Genomic DNA, 19,845 nt, shown 5'->3' with positions numbered 1-19,845 from the left:
CCTTATCTTAATCTTTGAAATAGAGACCTCGTTCTCAGACCTCTGTACAACCTTAGTGAGGAAAAATGCTGCTTTTCTTCCTTGTGCTTGATTTTCAATTCTCTCTATGCCCTTAGAGAAAGGAACGACTTCATTCATCAATTCCCGTTGATTAGGTTTGCTGCTAGTTAATTTACCAGACCCTATAGTATATAGGCAAAGAGAGAGCCTGCAACTAAATCCCCAGGATTGCCAAAGCAAGGGTGTTTCTTGGGAACGATCTTAACACCCCTTAGGATGGGGATTGGAGAGCCAAACTCGAGTATTATTCATGCATATATCATGACCTCACTAATCCAGCAGGGGCAATTGGGTTGGGTCGACCCAACGACCTGAACCGGGTCGGGTCCAAGTGTTGGTCTATAGTTCAAATGACTAGGACCCAACCCCGGTTAGGTTCGGGTCCGGGTCCAACTTGGAACCTATCGGGTCAGTCCAGTTGAGGGTAACCCGACCCCGACCTGGCACATATCAGTATAAAATACGTAACTATATAAGATATATAATATTGAATATATATATTATAAAATAAAGTTTTCATTTATTTTTATTTCTAGACCTAGAGACGACTTGACCGATGGGTTGGGTGGTCCAAATGACTTGGACCGGACCCCAGTCTAGGTTGGGTTTGGGTCCAAGTTAGACCAAGTCAGGTCGGGTCCGAATCTAATATTCCCTCAGCAAAAGATTGTAAACTGTACAAAGGAAAGGCTGTTTGCTCACAAGTAAGGATTTGGCATCAAACAGTCTCACACTCTATGTTGAGCCCTACTAGCAACTCCTAGGTCCTTTGCTTCTCAACCTTGGAAACATGTTTTTCAAGCTCCTGAGCACACTCAATCATGAAGAGTCATAGAGTGATTTAACTCCTCCCAAATAACACATAAGGTAACATACTATGCAACCCCTCTATAATTACCCTGCTTGCAATTGGTTCTCTCTGTAAAGTTGGAACAACACAATAATCTCCTTGAGAAAATTGTTCTTCTATAGCATCCCAGATTTCTTTTGTTGTACAAAGAAACATGAGTCCAATCCTAATTTCTCTCCATTGAATTCAAAAGCCAACCATCACAATAGCATTACTAGCACGCCATTCATTGTATCTAGAGTTTGTTGGGTCAGTGATTTTGAAGACCCACCAATATGACCCGACTTATAACCCCCAAGCAAAAATATCTGGCTGATGGAGACCATGGCAAAAATCCGCCCCATTTAAGTTAGCAGAAGTAATCACAAACTAGGATAACACTCTCAGAGTGAACAATTGTAGGAATTTTAGGGTCTCCTCTCATGCCATAGCTTTTGAGATTGTGGCCCAAAGCAGAGTAATAGGACTATAGATCAGTCTACATGGCTCAAGAAAGAGTATAGGTCAGAGTTTCAAGACTTCACCAAGAGATATTGCAAGAATAAAAAAACATGGAAAACATAAATTGTTCCAATCAAAAACCTTCAAATCTTACCAGAATCCCTTCTTTGAGTATCAAAATCCACAGCTCAAAGACATAGCAAAACAAGAAATATGGGTGTCTGGCATGTCCTTAAGAATGATATCAGCATTGTACAGATGATGATGTCAGCCCTAGATCCTGCTAGAAAAGTGCTTGACCTTCCTATGCTATTGTATGATGCATACAAGCAGCTTCTATGGAATCGATCACTGCTGTCATACCATATAAAACCCAGGCAGATTTGATATATAAAAACGAGGCACATTAGCTACTCTAGGGTTTACAGTGTAGAGATACGTAAGAGATTGTAGAAAACACAAAATGGACCAAGTCACTGCCCACCAGGGTTTCATTTGAATATATGTGAGATAAGATACATGTTTGCCCTCTGTTCATTACAGTAACTATGTAAGTGTCCTTGGACTACTATTACACTTTTGTGCTACAATACATCGTATATATACTCCACAGACTACATAGAACACCATATTGTACAACAGTTAATCTTAGTTTGCTAAGCATCTTGTACTTAAAATCAAAGATGTAAAAAACATCAAAGATCAAACTACAACTAAAATCATCCACAAAATGTGGCTAGATAAAATGACAATGTTTGCAAAGAGCATGTCACTGTGGGCCATATCTATTGTGCTCACTAATTCTTGTCATAATGAGAAGGAAGACAGGAACTACAGGTCACATGAAAATAAGAAACCATACAGGTTGTAGCAGTGAAGTTATTATGGAATGTTACACGACAAGAAAAAATAAATATCTAGAAAAATAGTCAATAATAAATTAGAGTTTCCTTTGTCTACAAACTCTATGTACAAGAAAGCAATTTTGGTGATTGATGAATAGCTTAGCAAACTAGCAAAACTTCAATGCAACCAGGGATAGTGCAGGACTCTGGGATTAGGTGTCACAGTTTTGGTCCATTTCAGTTCCAATGTTTTCATTCCCGAATTATGATTTTGTGACACAATACCCCACAATACATTGTTTTTACTTCAGAGATACATGTAGCTCCTAATAAGTGCAGTAGCTCTAGTGTCATTAAAATTGCATACGAAAAGGTAGAAGTTCATTAACACATGATAAACTTATGAGATTATTTGTACAAAAATCTAAGCAACAGAGTTAAATACCAAAAAAGAGGAATACGATAAACTTTTAAAGGTATAATTTTATCGCATCATGAAAATCGGTCTTATGCTGTCTGCACATGGCCGTAGGCATTGTTAAGAGGTCAAGTTTAGCAGTTTTGCATGAGTTTTTTAAATACATCGCCCATACTGAAGTATCTATGCATCACAAAAAAATGAAGTTGAACATAGTATTCACTAGACATAAATGGATAGGAAACATGAACAATCCCAATATCATGATACGTCACATCATGTAAAATCAGAGAAGGTATCCAAATCATAAGTATTAAAAATAAGTAAACAGAAGCATGACTTTTCTCGCATCCTTGCCATATAAAATCGTCTGGCATACACTATAGAAGAAAGTTCTACCTTATTCACAACTTCTCGCAGGACAGCCTCAAATACTCCATATGGTAGAGCAACTGAGATTGGAACCTTTACCCATGATGGAAGCTTTCTTCCCAAGTATTGAATGTTAACAGACTTTGCACCCACCTAAAATGAAAGTATAGAAATTCAATGGGCCAACAACAATTCTTCTCATGCATAGGAAAAAAATGTTGGGAGGTGAAAAATAAACTGCTGCATAAAAGCATCTATACAAGAATGTTTTGTCAATTATCATTTGCAAACTTCCAATTTCAATTGTAAGCATGTTCGTTGTATAATAAATGGGATATCCTTCACATCCTTTTGCGCATTAGGACAACCAAGCCTGGGATTCCAGCCCCAATTCATTTGTTCTAAAATTAAAATGTCATTTTGGACAACCAACAAACGAAATTCCTCTGAAGTTTAAATCAGATGAAATCAAGAGATGATTCTCTATTAAAAGCATTGGGGAAGAAAAATGCCAGTTTTTACTATATTTACAAATTTTGACACATGAAATTCATAGTCATAGGCTTGAAGGCCTATCATTTCATAGCCATAGTTAAACAAGTTTGCCTATTTCATCTCATTAATTTACTTGGAACAAGTCATACAATGATTTTTCATCAAGAAAACTACAAAAATGTGCCAAGGGTTTTCCTATCGAAAACACACATGGCACACTGAGACAAGAAGTAGTTATCATTTAAAGTTCAATAATAAATATGCATGTTACCAATACACTTACCAGTTCACTAGTGAACTCCTCAAATGAGATGGCATATTTCCCACTGAAGGTCTTCTTCTTTAAAGCAATAGCAGGAATAAAGGATGACAATGACTCATTAGATAAGTCTGAGCTTCTTAGTTCACTGCAATTAAATACAAATTACGAATATATGAAAAACTGCATCATGGTTAAAGAGTTTTTTGGGAATGCAGAAAGCTTCTAATTGAGCAGACCTGTAAACCAAACTTGTTGTGCTAGGTTGAACTAATATTGCCCTCCCTTTCTTTGATTTTAGATCCCCAAGAATGTCTTTATCAAAGCAGGTGGCAAAGCAAACCTGCAGTACATCCAATACGTAAAAACCAGTGTGCAAACTTTGAACTGTGCATAACTGTTGTTCATGTTTCCTGTTTACACTTGGGGAGGAATTTGAATCATATCGAACAAAGCTTAATATCAATATCATATCAGTGTCTGGAATACCTGCATAAATCATGAGGTTATCTAAACTTGGAATCTTAAAACGTGGCCTAGATTGGGCTTTTTATCCAAAATAACTGATTTACCCAAACTCTAACATGAAAGGTGAGAAAATAACCTATGTTACATGGATTTTTCTGTTTGGGGCTGTACCTTGGACACCTATCCCCTAAGATTCCAATGCAGATTCTTTTGTATTCTTCTTCGTGTTCATTAACCACTGATTGCACCAATTTAGAGACATGATCTTTTTTGGATTTGGGTAGAAACATTACATTGAAAATGTCTACGAGTATTTCCAAAATATATACGATATCAACAGTTAAGGTATAATTTATTCTCTTGCTCCTCATCATGATATGGAATACCAGTACAACATTGCTGGATTTGGTTGTTTTCATAATACAGCCCTCTTGGCCAATCCTCTTCTTCATGGCATGAGTAATCTGACACCACATATCTGTGTCAAACACTGACACCACCCATGTCCATGCAATATATGCAAAAGCATTTTGTAGAATGAATGTGCGTAAAAGGGCCGCTTAAAATAAAATGAAGAGTTTGCACCATAGTTGTTGGGATCGGGAATGCGCTCCAGAGCAGGGGATCGTGAAAGGCTAAAAACTCACTATGGATGGGAGCGTCATCCATACAATGCATATGTAGATCAAGATCCCAAATGTTAGGGATCTCAATCCAACTTTTTAGGATCTTGATCCAAACTTTTTGGAATATCAAGTTCAACCTTTTGTGGATCTTACTCCCAGGCTAAAGAGGATATAGGACTATATACACTCTATAACTTAGGGATATTTTTATTTAGAGCCAACAAATGATGGAATTATATTAAAAGTATAGCCGCATTACTAGCTGGCAATAAATTAAGAAACTTATTAGTTTGCTCATCATTTAAAAAGTGAGATGAACATTTAATAACCTATAAAAGTGGATCACATAAATTCCATATAGACTTCTTCCTAGTTAAGAAGGTAGATCGACTATCATGTAAAGACTGTAAGGTTACCCAAGAGAGAGTTTGTGTACCCAATATAGGCTTGTGGTTATGGACATCTTTCTAAAGACATCGAAGAGAAGGGGTGAAATTAATAGGTGTCTAAAAACTAGGTGGTGGAATTTAAAAAATGAGAAAATAGACTCATTTAGGGATAAATTAAAAAAAAAAAAATAGAACTTTGAATATGAGATCAATATTATATGGAATGAGATGACTGACTGTATTAAGAAAGTGGCAAAAGAGGTTTTAGGAGAATTTAGAGGGAAAAGAAATTTCGATAAAAAAACTTGGTGGTAGTGTGATGAGGTTTAGAAAGCCATTAGCGAAAAACGAACATGTTATAAAACTTGACAATGTAATAGAAATTATCAAAACTTAGAAGAATATAAATATGCTAATAAAAATGCTAAACAAATAATAAGTAAGACTAAACTTAACCTATACAGAAACTGGGTACAAGAACCGGTAAAAGATGCCTTCAAATTAGAAAAAATGAGAGAGAAAAAATGTAGGGATTTAGACCATATTAAATGCATTAAGAGTAAAGTTCAAAGGATCTTGTTGAAAGATGAAGAGGTCAACAAAAGTGGAGAATTTATTTTCAAAAATTATTAAATAATGAATACAATGGGAATATAACAGTAGAAGTAACCGTTGGTATAAATGATAGCGGAGGTCCTAAATACATTCGTAGGATTAGGATATCGAAAGTGAAACAAACTTTGAAGAGGACAAAGATAGGGAAGGTTTTAGGACTAGATGGTATTCGATAGAGGTTTCGAAGTCCATGGGGGAGACGGGATGTTCAACAAAATGTTGAGAACAAAGAAAATGCCAGATGAATGGAGGAAAAGTATTGTGGTATCTATTTACAAGAACAAATGAGACATACAGAATATGCAAAATATCGAAGGATCAAACTTATGAGCCACACTATGAAGATGTAGGAGAGAGTGATTGAGCAATGACATAGGCATGAAACAAGTGTATCAAAAAATTAATTCTATTTTATGCCAAGGAGGTCAACAACTAAGGCTATTTACCTACTTAGGTAACGGATTAAAAAGTTTAAGACGAAGGAAAAAGACCTCCACATAGTCTTTGTTGATCCAAAAAAAGCTTATGATAGAGAGCACCTCGAGATTTGATTTGGTGGGTGTTAGAAAGGGAGTCTCCAGAGGCTACATCGACTTGACGAGAGATATTTATGAGGGAGAGTTAACTAGTGTATGAACAACTAGTGCAGAGACGAGTCAGTTTTCAGTGATAATAAGTCTACATGAAGGGTAACATTGAGCGCATACCTCTCTGTCTTAATTATGGACGACTTAACTAGGCACCTACAAGATGAAGTACCATGGTACATGTTGTTCACGGACGACATAGTTTTGATCATTGAGACCCGAAATGGCATCAACACAAAGTTAGAACTTTGAAGTTCTAAAATCTAAAGGTTTTAAAATTAGCTAGATTAAGACAGAGTATATGGAATGCAAGTTTCGTAATAGTCGTAGAGACGAGGAAGTCATTAAAGATTGACAGCCAAGAAATACCAAAAAGAGCGCACTTTGGATATCCTGGGTCGATAATCCAGAAAAATAAAAAGAATGAGGAAGATGTCGCACATAGAATTAGAGTTGGTTGGGCGAAGTTGAGATATGCAACTGAAGTTTTATGTGATCGCCACATACCAATGAAGTTGAATGGGAAGTTCTATAGGACAACTGTGAGACCAGTTTTGCTTTATGGGGTGGAATGTTGGACGGTCAAGAAAAAACATACCCATATAATGAGTGTAGTTGAGATGGATAAGTGGCAAAACAAGAAGGGATAGAATTCAAAATAAATATATTCGGGTTGATAAGATGTGAGAAAGTAGATTGAGGTGGGCTAGCCATGTGCTGCACAAACCCAATACAACATTTGTTAGGAGGTGCGAGTTAGTTCAAGTGGAAGGCTCAGAAAGAGAAAAGGGTAGGCCTAATGAGAAAAGATCATTATCATCATAGTCCTTTTTCAATTGATTGGGGTCGGTTACATGAATCCTGGTCTATCATTCTGCTCTATTAAAAGTCATATCCTCAGTGACACCAAAAGTCCCCATATCTTTTTGGATCCTTTCCAATCGCATCCGTTTTGGCCTACCCCTTGCCCTTTTCAATCCTTCCACTTGAACTAACTTGCACCTCCTAACAAGTGTTGTACTGGGTTGGCACCACACATGAACAGCCCACCTAAGTTTGCTCTCTCATCTTATGGAGACTTATATCCTCACTGACGGTATGACCCTTAATAGAGCAGAATAGCGGACTGAGATTCGTGTAGCCGACCCAATTAGTTGGAAAAAGGCTCTGACGATGATGATTAGTTTGCTAAACATCTTGGCTTTTGATGTGGTGGGGATCGAGATCCTTAACAGTGGGGATCAAGGTTCCAAAAGTTGAAAATCAAAATCCCTTTAATATCCCTTTCCTAGAGCGTCGAAACGGGATCGCCACCTAGTTGAAAGATCTCGACAACTAAGGTTCACACTATTTTAAGACTTCAAGTTTCTACAGTACTTAACACAATTCATGCAAGTGTAGCAGGCACTATCCTAATATTTTTTCTTTTGTGGATATTAGAACAAGCCAATATTAAAGGAGGAGGAGGTGGGGCCCATATACTTGGGTGGCTCTAGGGTTTTTTTTCTCTTTTTGGGGGGAGGGGGTTGCATTCTCTCCCTTTTGTGGTTTCGATTTGTATAAAAATTTAATATTAATGCCAGGCAATGTACAATTGTATAGAAAAGCAATATTAATATCACGGCTATGTGCATGAGTTATTGTGTAAATGTGCCATATATGTGTTTTTTTAAGAACTGTTCCCTCTCTCTCTTCTAAAGATGAAGGAAGTATTTTACTAAATAAAAGAAAAAGAATACTTTACTTTTTCAAGAGCCGTGCTAGGTACTTTGCTTTTTTAATGAGCAAAAATTAAAGAAATGATAGTTTTATAGAAAAAATATATTTTTTTCTCTCTATGATAAATGAATAGAAGTACAACAATAAAATGTCTCTCTGTCCATAGACCTAATTCGCTCTCACTAAATAAAAGAACAAAAAATTAAATGAGGTGCCACCAATTAGGTGCCCAGACCCTCCAAGGCGGGTGCCTTAAACAAGGCCGCTTAGAACCCCCCCCCCCCCCCCCCCCCCCCCCACCTAGGCCATGCCTAGGTGGTTTTAGAAATAGGCCGCCTAGGCAGTCCGGTCAGCCGAATTTTTGTATATTGGAATAAACAAATGTACAGACACCAGACCTTGCTATTTCTGGCTCGTACAGCAATGTGGGAAAGAACATCTGGCATATCAGGGGTCAAAACAGCCACTACCCCATCAGGAATTTCTTCATCCCCCTTCACTTTATTTGCAATCATGACAGTTGGTTGCCTATAAACATTCTCCTGAATCTTAGCTATATCTTCCACAACAGTCACAATGCCACGCACTTCCACAGGACTAATAATCTGCCAACTACCAATGTACAAGAAAAAGAAACTATACTCAATAATGAAATTGACAGATATAACAATATAACTTCAGAAATAAGGTGCAAAAGTTCTTAATAAATAACGTGAAAGTATTCTATAATCCAATGGACTATAGAAAACCGTAGTCCATTAGAATCATTGTCATCCATTGAAAATAGATGGAGTGGGGCATCCATGGGTCTTTGGTGGGTCTCCCTCCCTCTCCATCATGGTTTTCGTTATTTCATTAAATGGTGATGATCCTAATAGTCCATTGGATTACAGTTTACTCTCCATGAATCATTAGCTACTTACCTGCCCAGATTTGTGACACTTCGAAGAATGGGATCAAGACGGTTGAGAAGCAAGGAGAGACAAGCAGCAGATCCTGACCGTATTAGTTCTTCTGTGAAAATGCTGATCTAATAAATAAAAGATGGAAAAGTTTGTTAATGGCTTATAGAATCATACATTCAAATGGAGCAAATTATTAGTTAAGAGGATGCAGTGTTGTTGTTATCACAGAAAGAAATCTGGTTAAATAGGATAAAAACGTACTGCCCATCTCTCCACCCTGAGCAGAACACCAAGATACTCTGCACTTGGTTGATAAATATTATGATAGCATTCGGCCCTATCAGCAAGTATCAGGCGAATACGGTCAAGAACAGCCTTTGCTTGCAAAGCCCATAGCTCATCATTAGATTCATGCAAATCAGTCACACGATACCAGTCCTTCAAGAGAAATAACACACCAGATGTTATTAATTACATATTAGCTTTTAATTATGAAGAAAAGAGCCAAGCAAAGTACAAAAAGGTCCCATATAATAATGCAAACCCATAATGAAAGTTATCCTTACAGAAAAGGAACCAGATCAATTATGAGAAGATAGAAGAGTAACTAAGATCTTATTTCATAACAGAATCACTATCCCAGTACCAAACATGTTTCCAAAGGCCTGGATATACACATCGACATTTAAGATTCAATACAGAAGATTATTTTCAATAATCCATTTTAAATCACCAGGGCAGAAAAAGTTTTATCCTGAAAACCTTTCATATCATTTTCCTTTAAAGAATCTTTCCTTATCATAGAGCAGTACAAACTGATCCAAGGCCATTCAAGACCAATTTAGTAGAATTCTAGCAATGCAAGGGCATTGTCGTGAAAGATTTGATATTTAAAATGGCGCTCTTTATAAATAGCGCATATATACATAAAAAATGTAACAGGCACTCTTCAAAAGTATTATCATTGCCGCATTCACATTCACTAGAAGAAGGACAATTGGTGCTACCACAGAGCAGCAAGCATACTTTTTGCAGTGTGGGAGTTTGTACCTTAATGCAGAAAACCAGTTCTTCATTGTTGACAGACGAAAGGCACAGATTTTCAAGCATTAAAGTGATGAAGTACATAACATCCTGCCCGACAATTTCAAGAAAGATTAAAACATTAAATTATGAATTGCTTTAACTGCAAACGGAGTTTTGGGAAAAACTATTTTCAAGTGTGCATATACATATATTGATTGGTACAGAAAACAATAATGTTTAATTGGGAGAAGGCTATGATGATGATGATGATGACAGAAAACAATAATGTTAGCAGTGGTTCTAGCTCAATCTCTCTGCAGAAGGCAAGACAATCACCTTTGGTTGGGCATTCCTAAGTCTCTCGTGCCCACTTTCCTTGGATGTTCTAATGGAGGAGTCTAAAGCAATATCCAAGAATATAAGATCCTTGAGCCTTTCATGTGGTTTAAGCAGGAGTGGTCGAAGCTCACAGCGAGATTCCAGTAGTTTCTGAAAAGATATTTTGTCCAGATTTTCAAAAAGATATCCTCCTCCAATCAAGGAAAAGTGTGGGTTATGAAGAGAAATAAATGTCATAAGGCACAACTAAAGACAAACCTCTAATAGTGGACCAGTGTGATAATCCTCAACATGTGCTTGGACAAATTTTAAACATTCCTGCCATAAGTTATGAATTTAATGCAGTGGCCCAAATCCATAAAGTACACTAAATAAACAAAAATGTTACAGGGGGTTGCATGCAACAACTCAATGGACTATGGAAGTCCATTGGATGAGTACTGTCCATTGAAATGACAGACAGAGGAGAGTGGGGTCACCAAAAGAGGACATGAAAACAATATTAGGTCCCACTCTACATCAGTTTCCATCTTTTTAGTGAATGTGATGACCCTCTACGTCACCATCCAAGGTGATGATGCAATGACCTAAAACCATGTTTTCCCACAGTTCATAAAATTATAGTATTTTTATTTATCCAAAGTTAATTTAGGTCCATATACGTCTTAATGATCATGTTGAACATGTACCCAAAGATAGTATGCTATTAGACTGCACAAAATCAAATTTCATGCACTTTACCGTAAGCTTTGCAGACAATCCACCAACAGGGCGAATGGCAACTCCACCCATAAAATCATGACCCTGCAATTTATTGTATAGATATTTAAGCCATATGAGTGACAAAATATGACTGTGAAGGGAAATCTGGAGGAAAATATCCTCGACACACATTCTTTGGCTTACCTTTGAGGAGTAACCCAAACAGGTTGCAATTGCAGAATCAAGATCAGCCCCAGAATGTACGGCCTGCAACATGTAAACATTTCTAGAATAAGTAAAACTGACCGCAACTCTATCTATTTAGTTTGGAAAATATCGAGTGCTTATTTATGGAAAAAACTTCCTTCAAGGAGGGTTACAATATGAGATATGCTAGCTATCAATGTCTTTGATGCATCGAGAACCTAAAATCTATCAATGGTTTTAACTTGACAATAGAAATTCAATGGGTTAATTTGCTTCAGAATATATCATTTTTAGTGTACTCAAGGCAATGACATGCAGACCTTTGTATGTTGGTTGCCGTAGTACATAGTCCTTTGCATAGGGCTATTTAAATATTTTGTATCAGTATTTTGTATCACATATACTTCATATATAAAGCATAAATCCCTAACATTGTAACAACAAATATGTGAACGAGAATTCTACCCAAGTTGCTCTGATAGTCTCTAAGTCCAGTACTGAGAGATAGAACATGGAACGATGTCCTTTACCTATGATAAGGTTTGTGGCTTCACGTGTTGTTAGCCAACCCAGGGGTATGCATCTCTTCAAACACACCTTTATGGTGATAATATCAGTGCTATCAAGTTTTCTATTAACAGGCTATATATTGACAAAACAAAGCATATCGAGGTTGATTGTCATTGTACTCAAGTCTTGTTTGTGGTTCGTGGTGTTCTTTGATTGCCATATATAACTTTGAGGATCTGATAGAAGATTTGTTTTATAATACATTAGTTATCAGGCACCAAGATTATTACTTAGTAAGCAAGCTGACACTAAAGTGTATGCACCAATTAGAGGGAGTTGTTGACATGCATACAGCATACTTTCGTATATTGAGTATATTTGTACATGGTCCTTTATGCAGGGTTAGTTTAGGCTTTTGTGTCACATACTCTGTATAAAAGGATGAATCCCTACATTATATAATCAACATAAGGAAAAAGTTTTGGTCCACCCTAGGGTGGACCACTATAGTGTCTGTGCTACATCATTTTTGAGGGACTTTAGAGATTTGTTCGGGCCTAAGTTAGGTACACACGCTCTCTTGGATCCGATGAACAATACCGTGACCTAAAAAAAAAGATACAAAATGATTTTTACAAGAGAGAAAATGCAGTGACAGGGCAACAATTTCAGGTGTTCTATTAGATCAAAGCCCTAGGAGGATTTGTTTGACCCAAAATTGGAAATTGCCTCATCATTATCAGATGGACAACTTAAAAGATTGAATTTGAGCTTTTTAAGACCTAGATTTGACCGTCAAAAAGATGGAAAGTCCGTGTTCATGGATAGTGCAGTTTTAAGGCACTTCTTAAGGTGCATACTTAAAGAAAAGGGGGGAAGAGCTTGGGCTCAGAGTGCATAGAACTTATCCCCAAAATTTCGGGTCCAAAGGGTCCCCCTGCTATGGTTTTGAGCAAGGGCGTACATTGCAGAGGTAAACCTTTTTGTTCAAACTAAACTGTGAATGAGAATTCTGATAAATTTTCATTCTAACAAGTGGATCAAACAGCTCTTGAAAAGAAGAATTATTCTAGTGAGGACAAAATAAATAGCCATCATGATTAAAATACAATTTCCAATGAATCAGTATTTATGCGAACCAAGACGTTTAAGATTGTAATCTTATTAATTTTATTAAACAAGAAGTATAATTTATGTTAAACCCTGAATCCTGATCCACATAGCTAGCCATATATAAAGCTCGGTTAACAATTTTCAAAAAATTTAATTTGATCTCAGAAAGACAATAGATAGCTTTCAACAATTCAATATTAAAACAAAGCTTTTGTGGAGATCACTAACAATGTGGCCACAATATTTAAATTATTTTTGTTTGGCTAGTTCTATCAATGAGGCTTCTCAAACTGTGGTAAAGGGCTAAACCAAACCTTTAACGTTCTCAAGTAGGATGTGAGGTCCCGAATGAATCCGTCCTTAACATTCCTCTTGATTTGAGGTTCTGATACAATTGGTCGATCATAACATGCAAGCCTTTCCTTTGTAATGCCATTTGAATTCAACGTTTTCCAATAAACAGCAATATTGAAATCACTCTTGGCATAATCCAAGAGAGCCTGGGCCATATCAACATTGTCATTATAATATAATGAAACCACATTTTTATAAAAAACCATGTTTTTGGCATTTGTATAACCCCAAAAATTGTACATACCTTCTCTTCATCTCAATAATCAATCCCAAACAAATAAAATTCAATTGCACCCTAGATATGGTCAAAATATGTCCCCCTCCAACAATGAATATGGACCATCCATTTGGTGAATTTCAAGATCTAGACCTTAATGAACTCAAAATCATATTTCTTTTGTTTTTGTTAAAACTGTTTATCTAAGGGTGTAGTTTGTATAGGGCCGAGGCTCTAAACAATCAAAGTAAAGCGCACCTTCAAATAGTGTCGAAAAATGTAGCTTCAACATTGGAAATCTTTGTGATGCCCTGAAAATTTATTTTTATTTCTGATTACAAAATATAAAGTTTCAAAAATAGTGTAGATCGAGCAAATCTATGAACACTTGAAAATCTTGAAAATTGACGATTGAAAAATGTATTACAAGATGCACTATTTCCAAAATTTGAAATTCATTTTTTCTCATGTCCATGAATCTTGAGGTCGAGATGATCAATTTGAGGATTTTTTGGCATCGAAACAATCTCTTCTAGTAAAATTTTTGCGGTGCACCTTAATTTAATTGTTTAGAGCCTCGCACTTATATACAATTTTTCCTTTATTTAATGATAATAAAGCCTTCTAAAAAATTTGGAAAGGGAACAAATCCTTCTAACCCCAAGATCTAAGTGTCACACCAAAGTGAACAACTTATGTTAACTGTACTAAAAAAAATACTTTCTAGTATGTGTTTTCAAATTTTGCTTTTTGTGTATGTGTGTGTGCCTGCCATTTCACCTGACAAATGATGACATCATCTGGGCTTGTGTTGTTATGCAACTTTTGATGCCACTCTTCCATCATTCCACCCTTGCAGTCATTATTTCTCTGAAATCAATAAACAACAAAGTTGAACATGAATGCAATATGTTTCCCTAGGAGATGACGCATTTTCTTTGGGGAAAAAAAAACTTCTTGTTACCTGAAGTACCAATATTTCATCCCGTATACGCTGCCCAACATCACCTTCACCACCACGGCCTATACTTGACATAATTAAACGAACAATTTCCCTGTAATTTGGTTCGTCCATATATATTCTTTGCAGTGAATCTGTAAGCTTATGTTGAGCTGCACTGATCTCACTAGAACAACCCATACCGCAACAAATAAACATGTTATATGCCATTGACAAATGTAACCTTTCTTCAAGGTTTTGATACATATGAGTGTCATATTAGAGCATGCTGAAGTCATTTAAATGTTCAAATTCAAACAATATCAGAGGAAAATCGTACATCATGCAATGCTACACAAAAGAAAGAAGCTAAAAAATAAGGCCAAGAATCATTAAGATCATCCCAAGTTCAAGTAAGGTCCCAAAATATCCAAACATGGCACTCCTAAAAAGATTTAAGAGACTTTCCGTGAGATACATCATACATGTATACAAAGCCTTAGCACTCCATAATAGAATAAGTATTAGTTTTCTGGGACAACTTGAGATTCCGGTATTCTAGGAAATGTTCTTTAAATCCATCAGAAGAACAAAACTGAAAGGCACAAATAAAATCCCAGCTCCATACCGTGGTTTAACGTTGTAATTTTTATTCCATGTGAGTTGTCTGCACGCCATGAATCTCAACCAAACCAACATTCCAACAAGGCCCAATTCCCCTTCATTTTTGGCCCTTTCAATTAGGTCTGTTGCAATACTAAACCTACACCACAGATCACAAGAAGATCAGCATTGCTATTAATGTGGAGAAGTGACAACCAAAGTTATATACAATGTCTTCATGCGTCAAGCCCACCTGTGCATGAGTGATCTCTCTGCGTCCTTCTCTCTTTCAGATATTTCATCAAGCAACTGTTTGACCACTCCTTTCCCATCTCCCACACTCTACCAGATTTTCATTGTATCATCATGGCAAAATCAGGGTATCAAAACAAATAAATGTTGGTGGTATATGACCAATGGGCTAGATATGCAATCTTTTACAAAAAGTCCATTATATTAAAACTCAAGGGTTTAAATGCATGAATATCTCAACACAAAACCATAATACATATATTCCAGCCTACAAATATAGTTTATACACATTTGAATAATAAAAATCCAACCCTAATAGATCCGTTACAAATCCCTTACTCAAAAATACAATTAAACTCAATATAATGTCCAAATACTCACAATGTACATCTCTACGACATATTATATGACTTGCACTCAAAATTCCTCATTATATCAAAATTACATAATAGTTTCATTTTTATTCTTCATCCTCATCATGTCTCATACACATCATACACTTGATCATACTAATCCAATGAGATTTCAATTCACATAAACAATAAAGCATAGCATTAAAGCTCATACCACAAGATTAAAGAACAATCTCAATATTTACATAACATACTCAATTCTACCAATCATGAATCACTAAATAACAGTAAATATATCAAATTACCATGCAAACATACATGGGGGGAAACCATGGTTCGAACCCCTCGTGCCCGGGCTACGAATGAGCCTTTTGAGGACTTAATTTTGTCCCATTGTCTAAGGCACGAGTGATAATAATAACTCAAGGAGATCAATCAAATGGGAAGCAAATGATCATTTTTTTTTCACTTAATGGAGATCAAATCATGAGAGAGCCATGTATCAAGACAGCTCTTTAAAGTTTGAGAGAGACTACACAAAATAAAGAAGATATGGTGAAACTACACCATGTGGTTCAAGAGGGACCACACGAACTTTTCATTATGCAAAAAAGGGTTCAAGATATTATCTCATATGCTCAAATATAATCACATGAACCTTTGATCAGATGTATACTCTAAATAAAAATTTCAGAAAATTTGGATCAATAATCTTAAAGTGAAACTATTCAAGGTTATGGAGTAAACACATTAGTCTACACATGCTATGTGTATGGACTTACACTATTGCTTGGAAACTCTACACTGTCTTCATGACCAAAAGATGGAGACAGTTACTATAAATTAAAAAGTACAACAAGCTTTGATAATGGAGATGTAGTAGGAATTGAAATATAAGAAGAAAAATCAATACCTAAGTAAAGCAATAGTATGAGCTTGATCACACATGAAGGACTACTCCATGGAAGGGTTGCAAATGAAAGCTCAAGGAATAAGATTGTCTGATGAGTGGCCACATTTTTGTCAAGGGGGCTCTCTCTCTCTCTCTTTAAAGTGAATACTCGAGTTAGGGTTTTGAAATAATCTCGTAAGTTACTTTTATACTTAGATCATAAAGTAAATTTGATCTTGACCATTGATGCCTTAGATCAATGGCACATAAAAGGCTTTTATCCAAGCCACTCATCTATATCTTATCACTAAGATCAATGGATGAGCTTTTGACATCCTTCACTCCTTAAAACTTAGGATTATAGTCATTTTACCTTAAAGCCCTTAGCTCCATATATTATTTTCCATTAAGTCCAAATTCATGTTTACACTTATGCCCATGGTTTTTAAATAATTTGTGAGAGTCAATAAAAGACAAGGACATGGACATAAAAGTAATATGGGACATCCACACACGTGAATACTATATTTTATGACACCACTAATAGGATTTGAATAGCACCAAAGCAAGCCATAAGGTGGTGCCACCCACATACCACAAAATCATATGTGAATAATAACATAAATCAAATTAATTCTCAAAATCCCATGACTTCACACATGCCAAAAATGGCACATGTGAGCAAAAAAAAAAAGTGACTAAAATCAAACTTAAGTCATAATAATATATAACAGTTTAAGTAACAAGGTAACATATTATAATATAATACTAACAAAAGAACTAATGACAAATAGGTGCCCACAAGGATATGACATCAGCATGATGTCATCCACGAGTGGGTAGGTAGGGTTGCCACGTCACATCCCTATGGCCACTTGGGATCCATGTGGCATCCCCATAGGATGTTCTTGTTTGGTATTTATGTTTAACAAATTTGAAAATCATATTTTTGATGATTTAAAAATTCTGAAAATTTTTTCAAAAATCCGAAAGATTCTCCAAATGATTTTTCAATATTATTATACATTTTTTCATCAATATAAAATCTTTTCTCATCAATTTTAAATTAACTTGGGCCAAAGGTATATGAGATCTCTAGACTTATAACACTAGTCGAAGTCTTCCATTGGACCAACCCGAATGGCGTTCCACCGATATCTCAAGTTGACCCAACGGACCTATGCTTCACAGTCTATGGTAAGGACACATAATTTGTCACATCAAAGTCGCTGAGCCAGAGCTTCCCGTCACCGGGGTTCAATGGATTACTAGTGCACTCTTATGGAATATGTTCCTACTCAAATACAGGGGTCCTCTCAAAGCACATGTGCACTAACTCTTCTAAGTCAAATAATACTATAAAAGAGTGGCTTCCCCATATGACTGTGGGTGCATATGCTAAGAAACAATCTCGTGTCGCGATACGGGCTCATGTCCCATGAGCCGACCATTCCATACAAGACGAATACTCTTTTAAATACTCGAGTTTTATTATTCTCGATTGGATTCTCCAACCTCGGGCTTATCACATCAACTATGAGGCATTCTAATCAATTTAGTCCTGACTAGGAGGTGACCCTCACAACTTCCCGAGAGTTCACACTCTCAAAACGCATACTCTCAATGCCTTAAATACTCGGGGTATATGAATGTGGGCCCCAGTGCACTAAATACCCAAATTCAATCTCTCTTTAACTTCCACTGAGAATAAGACTTTTGGCTTTAAGGCCACTTAGACAACAATAAAATCACCTAATGAAGATAACAGTATAAAATGCACTCTTTCTAAGAACACCACAACAATACAAAGACATTTAACAAGTATGAAAAAGATTAAATTATTGTCTTGACACCATTCCTTAGCTATAACCCTTCAATCAATACGGAACTGCCTATTGTTTCCTGAAAGTGCTTCAAAAGCTACAAATAAATATAAAACAATAGACTCATGGTTAGGTTCTTAACAGCTCATCCATTCATAATCTATGTTGAAAGAAAGAAAAGAATAAAAAAATATAAAATTAAAAGTAATATCCAACTTGGATGCATAGGTCCAAGGGAGACTTTTCAAGCCAAGAGCATTGATAAGATCCAATCTCAACGTAGATGCAATAAGAAAACAGCAAAACACAACAAAGATGAGTCTCAAGGCAGAACTGTTAGAAACCAAATTGAAAACATCTCCAAGTATTATACTCACCAACTTTAGGTTTATGTAAAAGTTTGAGCCCTCGTTTTTAATCCAGGTTCCACCAGACCAAAGGATAAAATGCAATCCGATGAACTCCGTTTGCCTCAAATTGATATCCAGACATTGCTTCAAAGAATGAGCAAACAAAGATAAATAGAAAAGCAAACCATAAGCATCACATTAAACAGAACAGTTTCATTTCATGAAAAATTATTTTTATAGTTTTCAAATTCATTGATGAATAGCATTATACTACAAGCTATATTTGGAAACTCACGACTTGACCAATTTGAGAATATTGATAACTCACATCAAGTAGCCCCCTAGAACCCAAGTTAGAGTACTCAAAAGGGTTTTGTTAGGATACTCCTAAACATTGATTATTTCCTTAATATACTCAACATTTTTGGACTCGTAAACCATCCATCTCAAATATAGATGTAAATGGTGGTCCCTCTAAAAAATATTAAAACCAATGTTCCAAATATTCCATTAAAATTTATTATTTTTAGTTTTTAAAATTAATTTTTTACATAATAATGATCTCCATGTTAGATATTTTAGATTCGCTAAAAACTTAGGGAAAAAATTCATTTAAAAATTTGATTCTTAAGAGGGGGTGCATTTCTACATATGAGACAAGGACTCATAAAGACCATGTCCTTTTTATTATAACATTTATTAATATTGTAATATTATGTTAATACTAATAAAATAAGGGTGTGCTTTGTATACAGCCTAGGCTCTAAACAATCAAATTAGAGCCTACCTTCAAATAGTGTTGATAAATGTGGTTTCAATATTAAAAATCTTTTTGATAGCCTTAAAATACATTTTCATCTTTGTTTATAGAGTTTAAAATTTCAAAAATAGTGTAAATCTAGAGATTTATGAAAACTTCAAAATCTTGAAAATTGACGGTCCAAAAATGCGTTACAAAATACGCTATTTCCAAAACTTGAAATCCATTTTTCTCTCATGTCCATGCATCTTGATGTCGAGATGATCAATTTGAGGATATTTGGGTATCAAAACAACCTCTTCTAGTGAAATGTTTTAGGCAGGCTCGAATTTGAATCTTTAGAGCCTTGGCTCTA

The 19,845-nt window shown here is 35.9% G+C and overlaps 1 protein-coding gene across 8 annotated transcripts in view; it reads right to left on the bottom strand.

Annotated features, from left to right (window-relative positions):
• Positions 1-19,845, bottom strand: part of LOC18442600 (alpha-glucan water dikinase, chloroplastic) — a 34,037-nt gene that overhangs the window by 8,490 nt on the left and 5,702 nt on the right. For 4 of the 8 annotated variants that reach the window (XM_020672418.2, XM_088855838.1, XM_020672421.2 and 1 more), the window contains 17 exons: positions 18,758-18,874; positions 15,314-15,402; positions 15,086-15,220; positions 14,482-14,644; positions 14,298-14,387; positions 13,261-13,446; positions 11,321-11,383; positions 11,156-11,218; positions 10,673-10,732; positions 10,412-10,564; positions 10,100-10,183; positions 9,311-9,487; positions 9,068-9,174; positions 8,543-8,756; positions 3,980-4,083; positions 3,765-3,888; positions 3,014-3,139 (listed from right to left, as the gene is read on the bottom strand). In XM_020672418.2, coding sequence (XP_020528077.2) covers positions 3,014-3,139; positions 3,765-3,888; positions 3,980-4,083; positions 8,543-8,756; positions 9,068-9,174; positions 9,311-9,487; positions 10,100-10,183; positions 10,412-10,564; positions 10,673-10,732; positions 11,156-11,218; positions 11,321-11,383; positions 13,261-13,446; positions 14,298-14,387; positions 14,482-14,644; positions 15,086-15,220; positions 15,314-15,402; positions 18,758-18,874 — 2,055 coding nt within the window. The remainder of the gene's footprint in view (positions 1-3,013; positions 3,140-3,764; positions 3,889-3,979; positions 4,084-8,542; positions 8,757-9,067; positions 9,175-9,310; positions 9,488-10,099; positions 10,184-10,411; positions 10,565-10,672; positions 10,733-11,155; positions 11,219-11,320; positions 11,384-13,260; positions 13,447-14,297; positions 14,388-14,481; positions 14,645-15,085; positions 15,221-15,313; positions 15,403-18,757; positions 18,875-19,845) is intronic. The other 4 variants (XR_016047559.1, XR_016047558.1, XM_020672419.2 and 1 more) reach the window with 2 other exon arrangements.

The sequence above is a fragment of the Amborella trichopoda genome, chromosome 13, assembly GCF_054954075.1.
Source record: "Amborella trichopoda isolate Santa Cruz 75 chromosome 13, AtrichopodaSantaCruz75HAP2 v2.0, whole genome shotgun sequence".
Taxonomy (NCBI): Eukaryota; Viridiplantae; Streptophyta; class Magnoliopsida; order Amborellales; family Amborellaceae; genus Amborella; species Amborella trichopoda.
Note: the sequence above shows the minus strand (reverse complement) of the source record. Positions and strands in the feature narration are given on the sequence as shown.